The 15,408-nt window shown below is 40.3% G+C and overlaps 1 protein-coding gene across 5 annotated transcripts in view; it reads left to right on the forward strand.

The window, feature by feature from the left end:
* The window catches only part of NCOA7 (nuclear receptor coactivator 7), a 101,230-nt gene that overhangs the window by 13,699 nt on the left and 72,123 nt on the right, over positions 1-15,408 (forward strand). For all 5 annotated transcript variants that reach the window (XM_069805180.1, XM_069805177.1, XM_069805183.1 and 2 more), the window contains one exon: positions 13,747-13,878. In XM_069805180.1, coding sequence (XP_069661281.1) covers positions 13,829-13,878 — 50 coding nt within the window. In that variant the 5' untranslated portion in view covers positions 13,747-13,828. The remainder of the gene's footprint in view (positions 1-13,746; positions 13,879-15,408) is intronic.

Consider the following 15,408-nt stretch of genomic DNA (forward strand, 5'->3'; position numbering starts at 1 on the left):
ACCCAGACCTGGTAGCAGGGGCACGCTGCTCCTCACAGAATGGGGCCCTGCTACACTATGAACGAGCCATGATTGACGAGTGCCCTGGGCAGTCTGTGCACATGCCAGTGGAAAGCCAAGGAGGTTTGCAAAGGAAAGCTGGTGGAGCTGAAGGGGCTACCTGTAGCACCAAACCTAATTTTAAGATGCTTCTGAGGAAATGTGTATTTCTTTGTACCTGGTAACTGTAATGTGTTCATTTTGTCACTTGGACCAGTGTAGGATTTGGGATGTAAGGGCTTCAAGTTATTAAATTTATTTCTTGGGCAAAATTATTGTCATCCCTCAGTAAATGGTAACAGACCTTTAAAAGCCTCTCTTCTGGCTGTGTTTTTTTGTTGTTGGTTTTTCATCCCAGTATCTAGAAACTTTGTAAACAATCAAACTTCCATGGATGTCACTGAAATCAGGACATCCTGTCTTGTACTTCAGTACTGAGTACATTTTTTAACTCTTAACTGCTTTGCAGTCAGCATTATATTGCATTTAAAATAAAAGTTTTACCTGCTACTGTGTTTTGTAACTGTTTAAGTTTTGATTCCTTCTTCATCCCACATACTATTTGTTGTGAATTCTGTGATGAAAGAGCTATGGATGATTATTTTCTCACTGAAAGGCTCTAGGATGACAGCATACTGTGTTATAAATTGGAATTTACTTTATCTGGCCTTGAAACATATCTTTCTTCCTGCTTCTCTTCACTGTTTTTTTTTTTTTTTTTTCTTTCTACTTCACCGAGTCCAGCAAGCAGATAGCTCAGAAAAGCAATTTTGACCTGTGGAACCTAGTGCCAGATATTACGTCTTCATTAGGTTAGCCCAGCCATGTGTTCGAGATTGGAAGTGTGCATTTTAATCCTAGGTCTCGTAATAGTTATTGGTAGGAACATGAATCTAGCACTGGGGTAATACACTTCCCACAGGTAATGTGTCAGTCCTTTTTAGCTACAAATCACTAATGTACCCATATGGTGTAGGTGTAAGCTGCTTTTCCTGTTTTTTTTTTTAAAGGTGTAGGTCTCTACCCAGTTTGGACAGATTTTCAGAGCAGCTGTGAAAAGGTCTGAATTGCTCTCTGCCAAATTTTGAGTTTTAACACCAAAACTAGAAGCACTAGAGCCCCTCAAAAAAAGAGGCTTTAACATGAACCAAAAAAACCCACCAAAACTTATTAATACATTAACTGTTTTGGCTGGCTTCAACTTGAGCAAGGGCAAGCAAATACTTTGATGTAGCTATAAACAAGCGAAGACAAGGTTTTGTTTGAAATGTGTTGGGCAATCTGAAACACTTGCCATTACCAGCTATGTTGGGCATAACTTGTGGTGAATGGAAAGTTAGCAGCCTTCATCTTTGGGCCCCAATTCTGCAAATGTGTGCTTAGGTATTACAAGCATGACTTGGGTAAGTGAGTAGTCCCTCTGAATGCACTTGGTACATGAGTAGGGAGCTCAGCGATGTTGTGGTACCCGGTGATGTGGCTGAGATGGCTTCCATGAAAATGCAGCACTGGAGGAATTGAAGCTATTGGTAAAATTAGGTCAAATTTTGTGAAGATTTTTGTTTGGTTTGTTTGGTTTTTTTTTTTCCTCAGCAAAAAGGAATATCTAGCTTCAGAAATGCTAAGTTACTTTGTCGATACTGTCAGTGTAAGATGTTCAAATTTTAGTTTCAAAATCAGCCTGTTTTCTTCAACAAGAGCACCTAGATTCAATAATAATGTTTAAAACACTTCAGTAATCTGGAAGTAAAATATATACTGCTGGGTTTTTACCAGAAAATTTCTACACTTCTGTTTTTTTATGCAACAGTGCTCAACTTTATTAAAGTGTATTTTTAACTTTTTGTTGTTTTTTTTTAACTAAGCCCTGAACCATCTCACTGACTGAATACATCCAGAGTTGAACAAATGAAATCCAGATTAGGTATGCTGAGAAAAGGATAGCATATAGCTGTTTTGTATGAACCATTCTGTTGTTACGTCTTTTCTGCATACAGAGAAATAGGTTGCTAACTTCTATTTACCTGAATAATTTTGAGTAGACACTTAGCTGTGCACAGATGGTTAGAACACAGAAAAGTAGAGAAAACTTATTTTTCTGTTTCTGGAAAGTAGCAAGCAGCTATTCAGAGACTCGCTAATTTGGTAGGTAAATGTAACTGTGCTATGGTATATAGCAGGGGGAATTCAGTTTGAGAGGGGAGTTTTTGCTTTTTGTGTAGTGCAAGGTGACTTGATACAAGGCCAGAAATGGGGTGTAGTGTTGTTCAGGAATCCGGAGATGGAGGAATGAAAATGGTAGGATAATAAAGGTTTTAAGGATGTTTCAGAAGAGCAAGACAACTAAATCATTCTCAGTTACACAATACCTAAAGGAATTTTGCAAGGAGGAAGGAAATCATTAGAAACATTGCTGCTTTTAAAATGGGCTTCAGACTATGCAGTAGGTAGAGGGTATGTCGATTGTTGTAGTTTTAATGCATCTAATGCTGCCAACATCTGAGCACCTGTGAAGCTGTGGCATAACACACGGTCACTCCTAACAGACTATAATGCAATAAATGTTGCAGGTTAAGGAATTGAAAAATAAACAATGAAGGTTTCTAGTGTTAATTTTATACATCACAAATGTACAGGATTTTCTGTTACAATTAAACTTCACTACGTTACTTAATGTACAGTGTATGCAATGTGACACAGTTAAGGTTGCTATGGAAACCTGGCATTTTGGTTCTGTTAACGGTGTTTCAGATGGGAAAACATTTGCATTGCATTACTGCGAGACTCCTTTCTACCCCCACTTCTCAGCTCCTTTGGTTCTCAGTTGGGTTGGTTCTCAGTTGGGAGGTAGGTGACAGAAAAAAAGCCATGGCCTGGAATTTGCATGAGTCAGGGTTGATTGAAAAAAGGGATGTTGAGCTGAAACTTAAAAATTATAATTTTTCTGTCAAGTAGGTATTGCGTCTTGAGTTGCTTTTGAAGTGAGGAAGTATTTAAGTGTTAATCTTTCACAGTGTAGTGTCAGTGGGCTGTTAATTTCAGGGTCTTTTTCTAAAAACTTGAAAATGATGGGTACTTTCTAAAGAAAAGTTTCCAGTAATTTTCACAGCATGATTATGAATATTGTTGGAAATGTACTTGACCTAAAAAATAGTGACCAGTTCTAATACTTCCTGTTAGATTGATGGTTTTTTTCATATTTTAACACTTCCTTGTTGCCTGGCCTTATTCTGTAAAGCATTGAGAACATGTTAACCAAGTCTCATTGAGTACAATGGGAATATTTACAAGTATAAACGTAACTTTACACTTAATCATTGTGGGACCTAAACTAATTGTAAGTAGGAGGTGATTTATGGTACCTGCGATTTAGGGTACAGGTATTTGTGCCAAGCATCAAGCTGCATCTTTGTGATTTAAGTGACCCTTTGAACACCTGTCTCTTCGTGCTCTGCCTCTGCTTTATTTACTCTTGGCATAAATGCCTTTATTGGGTTGGTGAGAAAAGAGCTGGGAAGCGAGAGAGCCAGTTTGCTGTGAAGCGGAGAACATGCATTCATTTTTCATAGTCTGTTTCTCATCTCATGAATGCTGGCCATGGGTCTCAGCAGCACTCGTCTTTCAAAGTGTGCGGTTGCTGAGGCCCACCAAACGAAGTTGCTGCTCAGGGAGTTAACGTTGACGGTTATCTGCCCAAGCTTTCTGCTGCAGGTCTGCCTTCTGTGGCAGAAGTAAGGGTGTGCTTGCAGTTCGGCTGTGCGCAGCAAAGCCCGCTGGAAGTGGGTGTGAGCTGACATGGCAGGATACAAACTGAACTGCAGATACAGAGCTGCTTCTGCTGACTCTGCTGCAGGTAATTTGTGTGGTAATTTTGGGTGGAGGAGTGGTAGCAAACAGCTGAAGTAGGTGAAAGGGAGGAAGGCAAAGGGCCATAATACTGCAAACTGGCAGCTGCTTGCTGCATGGAAGTATTTTAACAGCCTGAGAGGCGAGTGAAAGCCCAGTTTCTTTGGCTTGGCACTTTGGCTGACCAAGGTCCCCTTGATCGCCAAAGGACATTTGCTGTGTGTCTATCTGCAGTAGTGCTGCTGTTTCACCAGTGCAAATCCTGCTCGAGCCCTGTGTAAGCTAATTCAGAGGCAAGTCTGATGTATGGCCAGGCCTGGGATATGTGACTCTGTGGATCCAATGGCTCTTAGCAGCATTCTGTGTATGGGACTTAGGGCAGTTCTTCTGGTTGCTCACCTGGAGTGGAGGTGGCACCAGGCAGGCAGATGATTTTGTTTGCTACCTGACTTGCTCTCGTAACACTCTGCTGCATAGGAGCGGTGAGGATGGAGTGGCTTTCTGTTTGCTGCTTCTGTCCCTTTGCTTGGTTCAGAGAGGGGAATCTAAGGAGGACTTGGTCATGTCCCTTAAAAACCTGGTAGAGAACGTGTAACTCATTGGCTCTGGGAGTGATGTGGTTATCTGTATGCATATGTTTTGACCTTGTCAAAACAGATGTGCAGGCTTTCTTTGAAATGCTTCTAAACAGATCATGAAACTAGCAGTTGTTACGAACAAGGAACATGCTGGTGTCAACTGCCAAATCAGCAAGGTAGTGCTAAGGGTATTGTCTAAATGCTAGTTGATGTGCTTAGTGTTCATCAATTTTTATTTTTTAGAAAACTGCAAGTACTTGGTGTTTTAGTTGAATGCTGCAAAGCACATACATAGAACGTGTGTATGCCCGTGTGCTCCAGGGAGAGGTAAGAGAACAGTGACATCTGTCTTACCCTCTCTGGATGCGGTGAACTGCATCCTCCTCTTGTTCCGTGGTGGTGGAACTATGATGCTGTACATGAATTTAGGCTCTGACTCAGAAATGCAACATAAACTGTGATGGAAATGCCTTAGTATGTGGCGTAAGCACAGACTTGATTTCATTCAGTAGGTGTCCCAGGAAAGAAGGGCACAAAGGGTAAGCCATTTGCCTTGCAATTATAAGATCTGTGGTTTTGTAGTAACTCTACAGAATGACCACAAGGTTCTTAGGGTTCTCAGTCTCTCACCTGTAAAATGAAAGCAATATTCTTGACAAGGAATGTTTGAAAGGCTTAGCTTTTTAAATAAAAATAGCTAAAATTTACTGGAATCTCAATTAACTGGAACCAACACCCTGCAAATTCTTGAGTGTTTCTGTTGTTTACGTGTATGAGGTTTGCTGTATTTCAGTGGCTACAGAGTTCATTTTGTTCATCCAAATGCTGATGGTTTTTTGCTGCCTTGTACCTTTTGTTACAGTATTTGGTAGGCAGAGACACGTGTTTTCTGTCAACAGTCCATGAAGATGCAACGTTTGGCGTGTAAACTCCGCATACTGTGTATACCTGTACAATGTGAGTGTGAAAGGCTGCAGAGTCTGGAAGGCTTGGGCTTGATGCTTAATTTTAAGAACTGGGGTGGGTTGAAACAGGGCATACAAGAAAATGAAGGTGTTAATTATTTTAAAACTTCTGCAGCAATATTCTTGTTGACTTAAACATGAAAGTCTTCCCAAGTGGCCTGATTTCAAACAGCACTGCACTTTTACATTTGGTGTGGCATAGCACTCTACCTGTTAATAGTTTACAATGTGTTTTGTAACCAGCTTCTGTCTAGTAACTGCAGCCGAGTTACACAGTGAAATACATTGTTCCTTATGGAAAATGCATCTGGTGGCATTCAGCTGCCAATGAGGGAAGATTAAATCTGGAAGTTTTTCCTTGACAATGCTCACTGGTGATATGGATTTTCTGGTAGCTTTTTTGCTTCCCCTTATTTTGTGTGAAACACGACAGCCTGAGTTAGTCGGTAAAAGTCTTTTCCCAAGCAAGGTAGGCATAATTCGTCTGGAATGTCCATTGGAGCTGAATTATGTTTTGTTGTTGTTGTTCTGTTCCTGAATGAGAAATGTTTCTGTTACATTGATTCTCATTTATTTTATTTGAACTTTGTTCATGTGGATAGGCTGTTGCAGATGCAGTTGGTGAGTTGAAGGTGCTCTACGCTTAGCCTGTTCTTACTGCATTAGTAGGGAATGAAAATGCTTGGACTTCTAGCTTGCTACAGCTCTGTAGTGGGGATAATAACCTCTAAACATTGCACCAGTTCCTCAAGAGCAAGGCTGTTTGTTTCCTTTGCCTGTCTTATCTCCAGATCTTATCTTCACTGTCCTTGAGAGTCCACAGGGTGCAATAGCCACATCAAATCTCTCTCTTTCTCTCCATTTGGAGATAGATAAATTGTGATACTGGTCTGTGTTTAAGCTGAACAAGAAGTCCAGATACTGCTTCTGCATACAAATTTATTTTCAGTCTCTTAATTTTTGCATTTTAATTATTTGGGGATTTTAAGAGTGCACCCCTGTTACAAGAAACATGACAGGCTTAATACTTTAAAGGTCAGTGGAGTTGTGTGCATAAATAAGGGTTACTCACCTAAGCAAGGGTTGAGTCATCAGCCTCAACTTCACCAAGGTGGAGAAGCTCTCCTAGGTTAGTTCAGCACCCTTCAGTTATGTATAATGGACTGGAACTTCTTTATAGAGCTTATTAATGTTTTAGAAGTAACATTACACTTTATGTGGTAATTATAATGTAACTATATAATTGTATTAAAATAAGTGCATATTTATCTTGATAGCTTTAGAATAAACAAATTTTTGTCCATTCTGCTGAATCTAACTTAATGCAATTAGTCTGTGCTGTGTTTTATTGACTTGTGCTAGTGCTTTCCTGAAAGCTTCCAATCTCACTTTTACCTAGGTCATTCTGCCTGAAGAATAGACTAAAAAAAGTTGTCGCTTAACTCTTCTCTTTGCTGGCTGTGCGTTTGTTACCTTTCATCTTGAGATGCTGTAGCGTTTATTCTGAAACTTTTATCTTTATTATTTGTTGTGAATGAGATTTTGTTAAATGGCTTTCGTTTAGCAGCAATTTAGGATTTATTAATATTTTCAAGATAGATCACAGGATTAAGTTGTATAATTTTAACAGTACTTAATCATCAGTCAATTTAACAGAGTGATTTGATGGAATTTGTTACAGTCAAATTTGCAACTTAGTTAAAGATTCAAAAATGGTAAGGATCGCCTGAAACTTAAAGCAGGGTTGCACAGAGATGGGAGGTTAAATCAAATCGCACACACGCACAGATAGAGAAAACATTTCCAAACCACACGCAGACAGGGAAAATCATTCCGAACCAAACTGCAAATGCACATGCACAGATACAACAGTTCTGAACCAAATTTTACCCCACACCCACCCCCTCCCCACAGAGGTTAACCTATGATTAAAGTTTCCCTTCCGTGAGTTTCGTGAATTACTGACTTTTATGTGCCGGCATTCATCAACGGACGGTCAGTGAACCTCACAAATCAGGTCTTTAAGTCCTCATGAAAGCATCGACGGACGACCTTTCAATCCTCACGAAACCTACCCCGAGAGGTGTCCCAGCTCAGGGGGAGACACTGGGTCACACAGCCCGCTGCGGTCCCGGAGAGCTCCGAAGGTCTCATCTTGGATCGCTGTTTTTAAGGTCTCAAGATGATTTGCTTTGGTCATTATTTTACATTCTGGCCACAATTCGTGTTGAGTCATTCTGATACACGATTCAGGCAGCAGATGGCCCCGGCGTGGCCAGGGGCTGCCTGGCCACCCCAACCCCAGGCTGCTGTGCTTGCAACTGAGATAACAGCACAATGGGAGGGTTTCCCAAACCATGCACGACTTATCCTGAGATCTCAGAGTGGCCCAGGGAGGCTGCAGCACCACACTATTACATGGAATGAAATACACTAGCAGAATATAAAAGCGGTAAAACTCAAGCTGGTTAGTCCAGTCAGTAAGGCATTAATGAAATGCTGCAAAGTTCAGCATTTCTCATGAGGTGCTAAGGTGCTTTCACCTTCCTGTTTTGAAAAATGGGATGTCTGTTGGAATGAATGCTACAGTTGATATTAGTGCTTTGGCTGGTGAAGCCTGATGATATGCATTTATATGACCCAGTAGCAAATTACAACGTGTCTCCTCTTCTGTATTAACCTGTTTCTGTTGCCTTATGCTTAAAGGTGTTGTGTGTGACCCTGTGCTGCAACCCTGTTGCTGTGTGTTTGTATGTATTTGCATCTGCACAGTGCCCTGGAAACTGCTTTGGTCTCACCAGAGGCAGAGATAGCAACCCCCAAGGGTTCAGTTTCAGATATAATGCACTGAAAATACTTCCTCTCTGTCTGTGATTTATTCTACAATTTCTTATTCTGCCAACTTGATAGACAATTTTGTTCTCGAAGCACTACATATGTATCTTTCCTTTTTTTGGTCTTGATATTGACTTGTTGGTGCAATCTTTCCCATCTCTCATGGTGCATTATTTTAGGGGTCAGAATTGGCACATGTACCCAGAAGACTTGTTATTTGTAAAACAACACTCTGCTGCAGAGTTGCAGATCTAAGCAGAATTGTTAGTAATGCTTCATGTCTGAAAATGACCTGTGGCAACATTTGAATGTTCATATTACAGCAGATGATAATAAGGAAGCGTGCAGTGGTATGAGCAGGTGTGTGCACTGTTTGTCTGTAGTCTCAGGGCAGAAGTAAAATAGAGAAACAAAAAAAAACCCCTAACGTTGTGTGGGATACTGCACCAGAGAGCTCGTGAGAGCTATGTGGTGTGTCTGGGCAGCATCCTGCTCCCTTGGCACAGTGGGGTCTCCCTCTTACATCCTTGGCATGACCATGTCTGCTTGGCTGTCTCACTGGGAGTCTTCTGCCTTAATCTGCTCTGCCTTCCCAACCGTGGAAAATTTGTGCTTAGCCCTCTCACCTTCTCTGCTTTTTCACAGTATGATTGCTGCCACCATTGCTTGCTTTGTGGGGCCCCTGCTAAGGTACAGGATACTACCCATGACTTGGTTTCCCTAAAGTCAATTCTTTGCATTTTTACATATTTCCTGAAGGAGCTGAGAGAGCCATTTAAACCTAGATCCTCAGAGAAGTTAGGCTTTTTATTTCCTTTTCTGGATCTGAGCTTTAATTTCTATGCATATGCTTGCAGAGCCAAATAAAGGTGAGACTTTGCTATCGGTCCCCTAAGTTTGTCAGTTTAAATTTTATACAGAAAACAGTAACTGGCTCCTTGTCAAAGTAGTCTCCTCCCTTGTTGTCATTGCTGCTGGTCCTTGAGGCTGGTTGGATTAAGGCTGGTGGGAGGATACTTGCACATGTTGCTTTCCCACTCTCATTTCAGTGTGTGGAGGTACTTCATGTAGTTCAGTTCCCCATTTGCAAAGTAGAGAATTACAGCATTTTCCTACCTCATGCAAGGTTGAGAGAGATACTGACTCTACAGGGTCATGAAAATATATCTAGAGAATTGCATGATATCGAACATTTTTGTTTCTCTGTATGTCTTTCCAGGACCTGCAGTGGGCACAGATGGCCAGAGACAAGCTGTCAAGTCCATTGAATGTTCTAAAAATAATCAGGATATTCCATTGGATTCTGTATTGCTAGTGCTGTTGGATGTGCTGTTGTTCATGTGCAATTTTGTAAAGTCATGCGCCCAATTGGAGGACTGATTGTTGATGCTTTAGAGCCAGCAAACAGGATTTCTGGGTGCTTACCCCTGAGTGCCTCAGGCAGGTCCTCTTGTTGTCTCATGAAAATGTAAACTACTTAAGCTGCAAGTAGTAAGGTATATTATTCTTCATGCCTGAGAAGGGAGGGAAAAGAGAGGAAAAAAAAAATCAAAATAATTTCATAAATATATCAAAGTCGTTAGAGGACTTAGGATGCTGTACTCATATAATTATTTATTTTTAATGTTCCCCTCAAAAATAAGTTCCCTTCCCCTTTGTTTATCCTCACCTTAGAACCTCTTCCTCTTCTGCTGCTCTGAATGTGCCATGGCAGGAGGCTGCTGTCCTGCAGTGCCAGGCGGCAGAGCGGGCAGCAGGAGCTGGAAGCATTTCTAGAGGTCTTGGGAGCGTGGGGGCAGTTGCAGTGGTGTGGGTACCCACATTCAGGAATTCAGTCTGTTCCTCTTTTCTTTGTTGGTCTTGTTTGTTTGTTTGGGGGTTTTTGTGGCCTTGCTGGAGCGTACCCACCCTCATTACAAACTCCCAGTAGCATCCCCAAAACTCCCTGGCAGCAAGCCTAAACAGGCAAAGCAAATATCCAGAAATATGCCAATATAAATGAAAAAATCCAGATCAATAGGACTGACAGCAAAAAGTACACTATATTTTTATGTATTTTGTTCTCTTCTTCATATAATTATCAGGTGCTGACATTGGCTAAATTTGGAGGGTGGCAAATTTTTAACAGGACTCTTACTTAAATGCATTGTTTGTCCATCAGGAATATCTTTCCTCTTGAAATGACCTAATAAAAGAATAGGCATTGCTGTAGACATGTAATATAAGCTTTTCACTGTCTATTTTTGTTCAGTGTAGAAAGGGTTATGCTGAGCCTGAAATTTCTGTAAAATCAGCTTTGTCATCATTTGAGTTTGGACTGTATTCATGATATATGAGTAAGATGTCTGTCTCCCAGCATATAAATATCCCCCAAATATGTACATTTTTAATAGTCTGCCTGATTCAGTCTTTGTCTCTACCAGAAAGGAGCTACCAGGAAACCAAGATTTGTTTTAATAATATATCCTTACTAACATTTTAAGCAGTTAATATTAATAAAGAATACCTGTGATTTCTTTCTTTGGAGATATCAAAGGTATCACAGGTAGGGGGGATGTGTGCAGTAGGTTTGCTTTTTTGATATAACTTTAAAACATCAGTGACAACCTATAAAGTAAATGTGGCTTTTGTACTGTTACTGCTTAAATAACTAAAAATTGAAAAGGACCTTTCAGAAATACTAGCTTTCAGTAGCAATTACTGCAGGTTACGCTGTGATCCTCCTAGCTTTCAGGCTTTTTTTCTTTTTTCGTTAAAGCCAACTAGTACATGAAAAATTCCCAACAACAAAAATAAAATCAGAGGTTATGAAGTCAGCACTCAGCTTGCTTTTCCTAGTACTGTATTTTCAAAGTATAATTGTCAACTTAAATATGCCTTCCTAGAACACCACCTTTGTTTCTTCTAAGAAGGTGAGCTAAGTAATTTATAAGTCAACAGAGTGGGACCTGATGTTATTTTATTGTGCAAATTTTCATTAATTGGTGACTGGATGTGAGAACCCTGTGAATTTTTACTAGCAAAAGAAAAAAAATTACACCTGAATGCCTTTGTTACTTCTGGTCTGTGGATAACATTCCCATTTTCTGAGTGCCCACCTGTTCTGAATAAAATTTTTTTAAGTTCTCGTTTTATTCCCCCTCGCTGTGTGAAAGGACTTGGAGTTGCACTGAGTTGGTGTGGGAAGAACAGGCTCCGTACCCCTGTTGTCATCGCTAGCTTTGTTTAGCATCGATGAAAGCAAACACCAAACCTGACACTCGGCGAGCGGAGCAATGCCACCTCCTGCAGCATCTGTGGTTAGGTCTGGGCTTAAGCCCTACCTCCTCTCTCTTCATGCCCCTCTTGGCCAAAGCGGGGGGCAGCTGCTCCGGCACTGGGCAAGACAAGGCTGCGGGCAGGTGGGGTTTTCTCCTCCTGCACTGTGCTGGAGCAGGGCTGGTATTCCCCTGGGTAGGGTCAGTAGATCACGGGAGAGGAGGAAGAGGAAGAATGGAAGGAGCGTGCCGCTGACTTTTGCATGGGGTGAAGCCCCGAGGACGGCTCTCGCTTCCCTCCGTTCATCCCAGCTGATCGTGTTTCCCTGTGGTGAGAGGGGCTCTCCCCGCCTCCCTCTTCCTCCCACGGGTCCTGCTGTCCTCTTGGTTGTGGGTCTAATATTATCTCAGTGCTCCATGGTTATTTGATAGTCCTTGGTGTCACCATGAGACTCAACTCTGGCTCGTCAGTGCCCTTGCTCACACATAGCTGAGTGTAGTGAAGGCAAAGCAGGCAAAGGGGAAAGAGTGGTTCTTCTTTCTTTGAACTCTTTGTAGTTTGCTATAGAGGTCATAGTTGTACGCTTTGAAAGATTTCTTGTAACTCTAAATGCAGGGCTAACAAAGCAACTGGTTTTGATCTTCTGAAGATCTAAGGACCTGCCCCAACAGGGAAGATAAGGATGTATCAAAATTCTGAGGAAGTATGTGGTATCTTCATACAGACTGGACATCTGAGCAGGACAATTTGTTTTGACGCTATTCTTACGCTACTATCATGTAGGTTTCTGTGTCCGGCTGAAGACTGTGACATGCATTAACTTGCAGATATAAAATAGTATTCTCTTTATAAAGCCAAAGGTGTCATAGGCAAATCTGCCATTTAAAGAGTGAGTATTACTGTAAGACTCTACCTGATGCATAAAGATCAGAGAGACTAGATTCTTTTTGATGCATTGGATGTATTCAAAATTAATAAGTAAGAAAAAGTGCATTTTGAAGCAATGGACTTTAATTGCAGTGGACTAATACTTCATAAATATGGAGAGAAAATTATGGCAAGTGTTTCTGATAAAATCTAGCGGGATACGTTCTTGGGCTTTTTGAGTAGATTAGTCTGGTTTTGCTACATTATCTCTTTTGTTGACATCTGATAGTTTGTAGCTTATGATCTTTTAATGAAGGGGAAAATAATGGGGACTGATTACATCCTGGAGGAATTTTTCTTCTTTTGCTACAAATCATAATTTATGTGGCTTCCATTTCTTTGTTTTACAGCCCATTAAACTGAAATGTTTAGTAGTAACTTCTGATTTGAACTTTAATCTGGAATACTGATAAAGAACTCTTAAGAAGTTAACTTATTTTGTGCATGTGCACAAGCCATTGGGCTAGGGTGAATGTGTGTTGGAGAGGGGAAGAGGATAAAACATCTTGGCAGGATTATTGGAAAGCAATTGATGTGGCATATCATTTATTGCAGTAATTGCCAAGCAGTTCTGAAATTCCCAACTTCTGGTTTCCAAGTGCCTCAGTATGGCATTCTCCAAAGAGGTGGTGGAGGTGGTGATTTCCAGTGTTACTGATTTCCTTTTTTTTTTTTTTTTTTAACTTCTCAGAAAACCTTCCCTAGTCCTGTCTATCTCAAGGTGACTGCAATTCATCTGGAGAGCAGGAGGTCCATCATGTTTCTCTCTGTATACTTGTTTGAACTTGTGTATTGTTCACAACAGGCAAACCTGTGTAAGGAATGTAGATTGCTCTTTTTTTTTTCTTTACATTGTTTTAAAACTTTCTTATTTCTTACTATTTTAAAGAATTTTTATAAAGTGAACATTATGTATCTTTCTGGTTGTACTGTTTGTACCGGTTATTTCCAAAGCTTCTCTTGATCTTCCTGTCTATAAAACACATGAAACCAGGAAGATGTTTTGATATAAACTATTTAACAGCTTGCAAACTTCCAGGTTTTTAAAACTTGCTACTGCTCTTTGAGTTACGTGTTTTGCAGTATTTTTCTTCCCCTGCTGGAGAAACTGGCCTGAGTGCGTTTATTGTTTTTTGTCTCATTGTATACTAAATGGATATCCCATGGCAAACATTGACTGGTTAAAGTTTTACTTTGCTTGTCACTGGGTCAATTGCATTTCCACAACCCTGTTGATTTTTGTAGGTGTTGTTGACATGTTGATTTATGAACTTCCTGTTTTTAAATGTTATATACAGGGGACTCTGTCTGGGTATGAAATACTGAGGGGAAAAAGAGATTCACGCTTGGCTGTTCACCTTGCCCATTTGACTGTACATAATGGAGACCAAGGAAGAGAAGAAGGAACGAAGACAAGGCTATTTTGCTCGGTAAGGTTACAGGGTTTATTTCAATGTTGATTAAACTGTGGAATTCCTCATTCTGCCTTTTTCACAAGGCTTTACGATTTTTAAAGCATGTAAAAAAAAAAACGTGCTGCATTACGTATCCAGAAAGTGCTTTCCTTGCTGAGTCTGTAATGTTGGAGTGGTAATTTTTTCCTTTTGGGTAGTGAAGATAAACTTGAATTATAATTGTTATTTGTAACACAAAACTGTTCCTGGGTACTCGATTGCAAACTGCAATTTATTTGAGCTTCTAGCATCCAGTTCCTGAAGCGTATTTATAAAAACAAGCACATCTAAAACATAAACATGTCTAAACCTAAAGTTTATCTTATTTCAAATAAAGCACAGACTAGTATTATCTCACGGGATAAGATCATCTAAGAGAGAGTAGTTATATGCTGATGGTTAAGCTGCCTAGACTATATCATCTTTCTAAATACAAGCAATGTTTTTTCAGTCAATCATTTTTATCATTTGGAATTCATGATTGGCGATTTTTAAGAAATAAGTGATGTTGATTTCCTGATAACTTGTCTTTGTCAATTAGCAAGCCTGTAATCATCTCTGAGCTCTGATGTACAAGAAGAACCAGAGCTCACTTACTCTTGGGGGTAGGAGGGGAAGGAAATCAGTATAAAAACCATCTTTGACTCAAAGATACTTTCTGCACCATTGAAGAGGAAAAGTGTATAGCCTTTCCACTCTGTACAAAATAACTGTTATTGAAACTGCACTAAAACGCTAGCCATAGTGTGTTACAGACATCTAGAGAGATGCCTGTCGCACCACTTAGAAGCAGTAGTGTGGGGAAAAGTTGCAGCACTTCTGTATTGCTGTTCAGTTGGTAAGTAGTGATCGCTAGACTTGAGGAAGTTTTGTGGTGAAGGACACCTGTTAATGCCAGGTAACTTGCTCTCCATTTGAAGAAATGCAGTTATGTGGATGTTGACAGAAAAGAATGTTGCAGTTTGGGATTTTGAGAAGGGGAAATAAACAGTGGCACCTATAGCAGAGGAGGTATCAAGTAGGATAAAGCAGAAGTAGCTGAAGAGATTGTACTAAGGAACAAGTAATTTCTTGTTAAGGAGAGACTCAGGCTTTGAGACAGATGTCTGATTAGGATGCTTTAGTACTGAAGAGAATGTTCTGAGTCCTTTCTAAATACTGTTTGCTAAACAAAATGGAAAGCCATGAGTCCTTCAGCAAAGTTATTGACATTTTATTTAATCTGTTTTGCAGCTTTCCTGTGTCATCTGTGGCTATTCTCTTTTAAAAATTCACAGGGGCATTGTGTCTTGTATAAGCACAGGACATTAGGCAAGGGTCAAAAAGACCTGAAGTCAGTTCTTAGTTCTAGCACTTACCTATGCTATGTAACTTTGGGGAGGTCATCTGTCTCTTTCCCTCCTGGGTTGCATCTTTTTTCTTTATGCAGGTTGCAGGCCCTTAAATTAAGTTGCCACTCTAAGCAAACCCATGTGTGATTTCTACAAGAATGTTCTTGCAGACCCT

Source organism: Haliaeetus albicilla, chromosome 17, assembly GCF_947461875.1.
Source record: "Haliaeetus albicilla chromosome 17, bHalAlb1.1, whole genome shotgun sequence".
NCBI lineage: Eukaryota > Metazoa > Chordata > Aves > Accipitriformes > Accipitridae > Haliaeetus > Haliaeetus albicilla.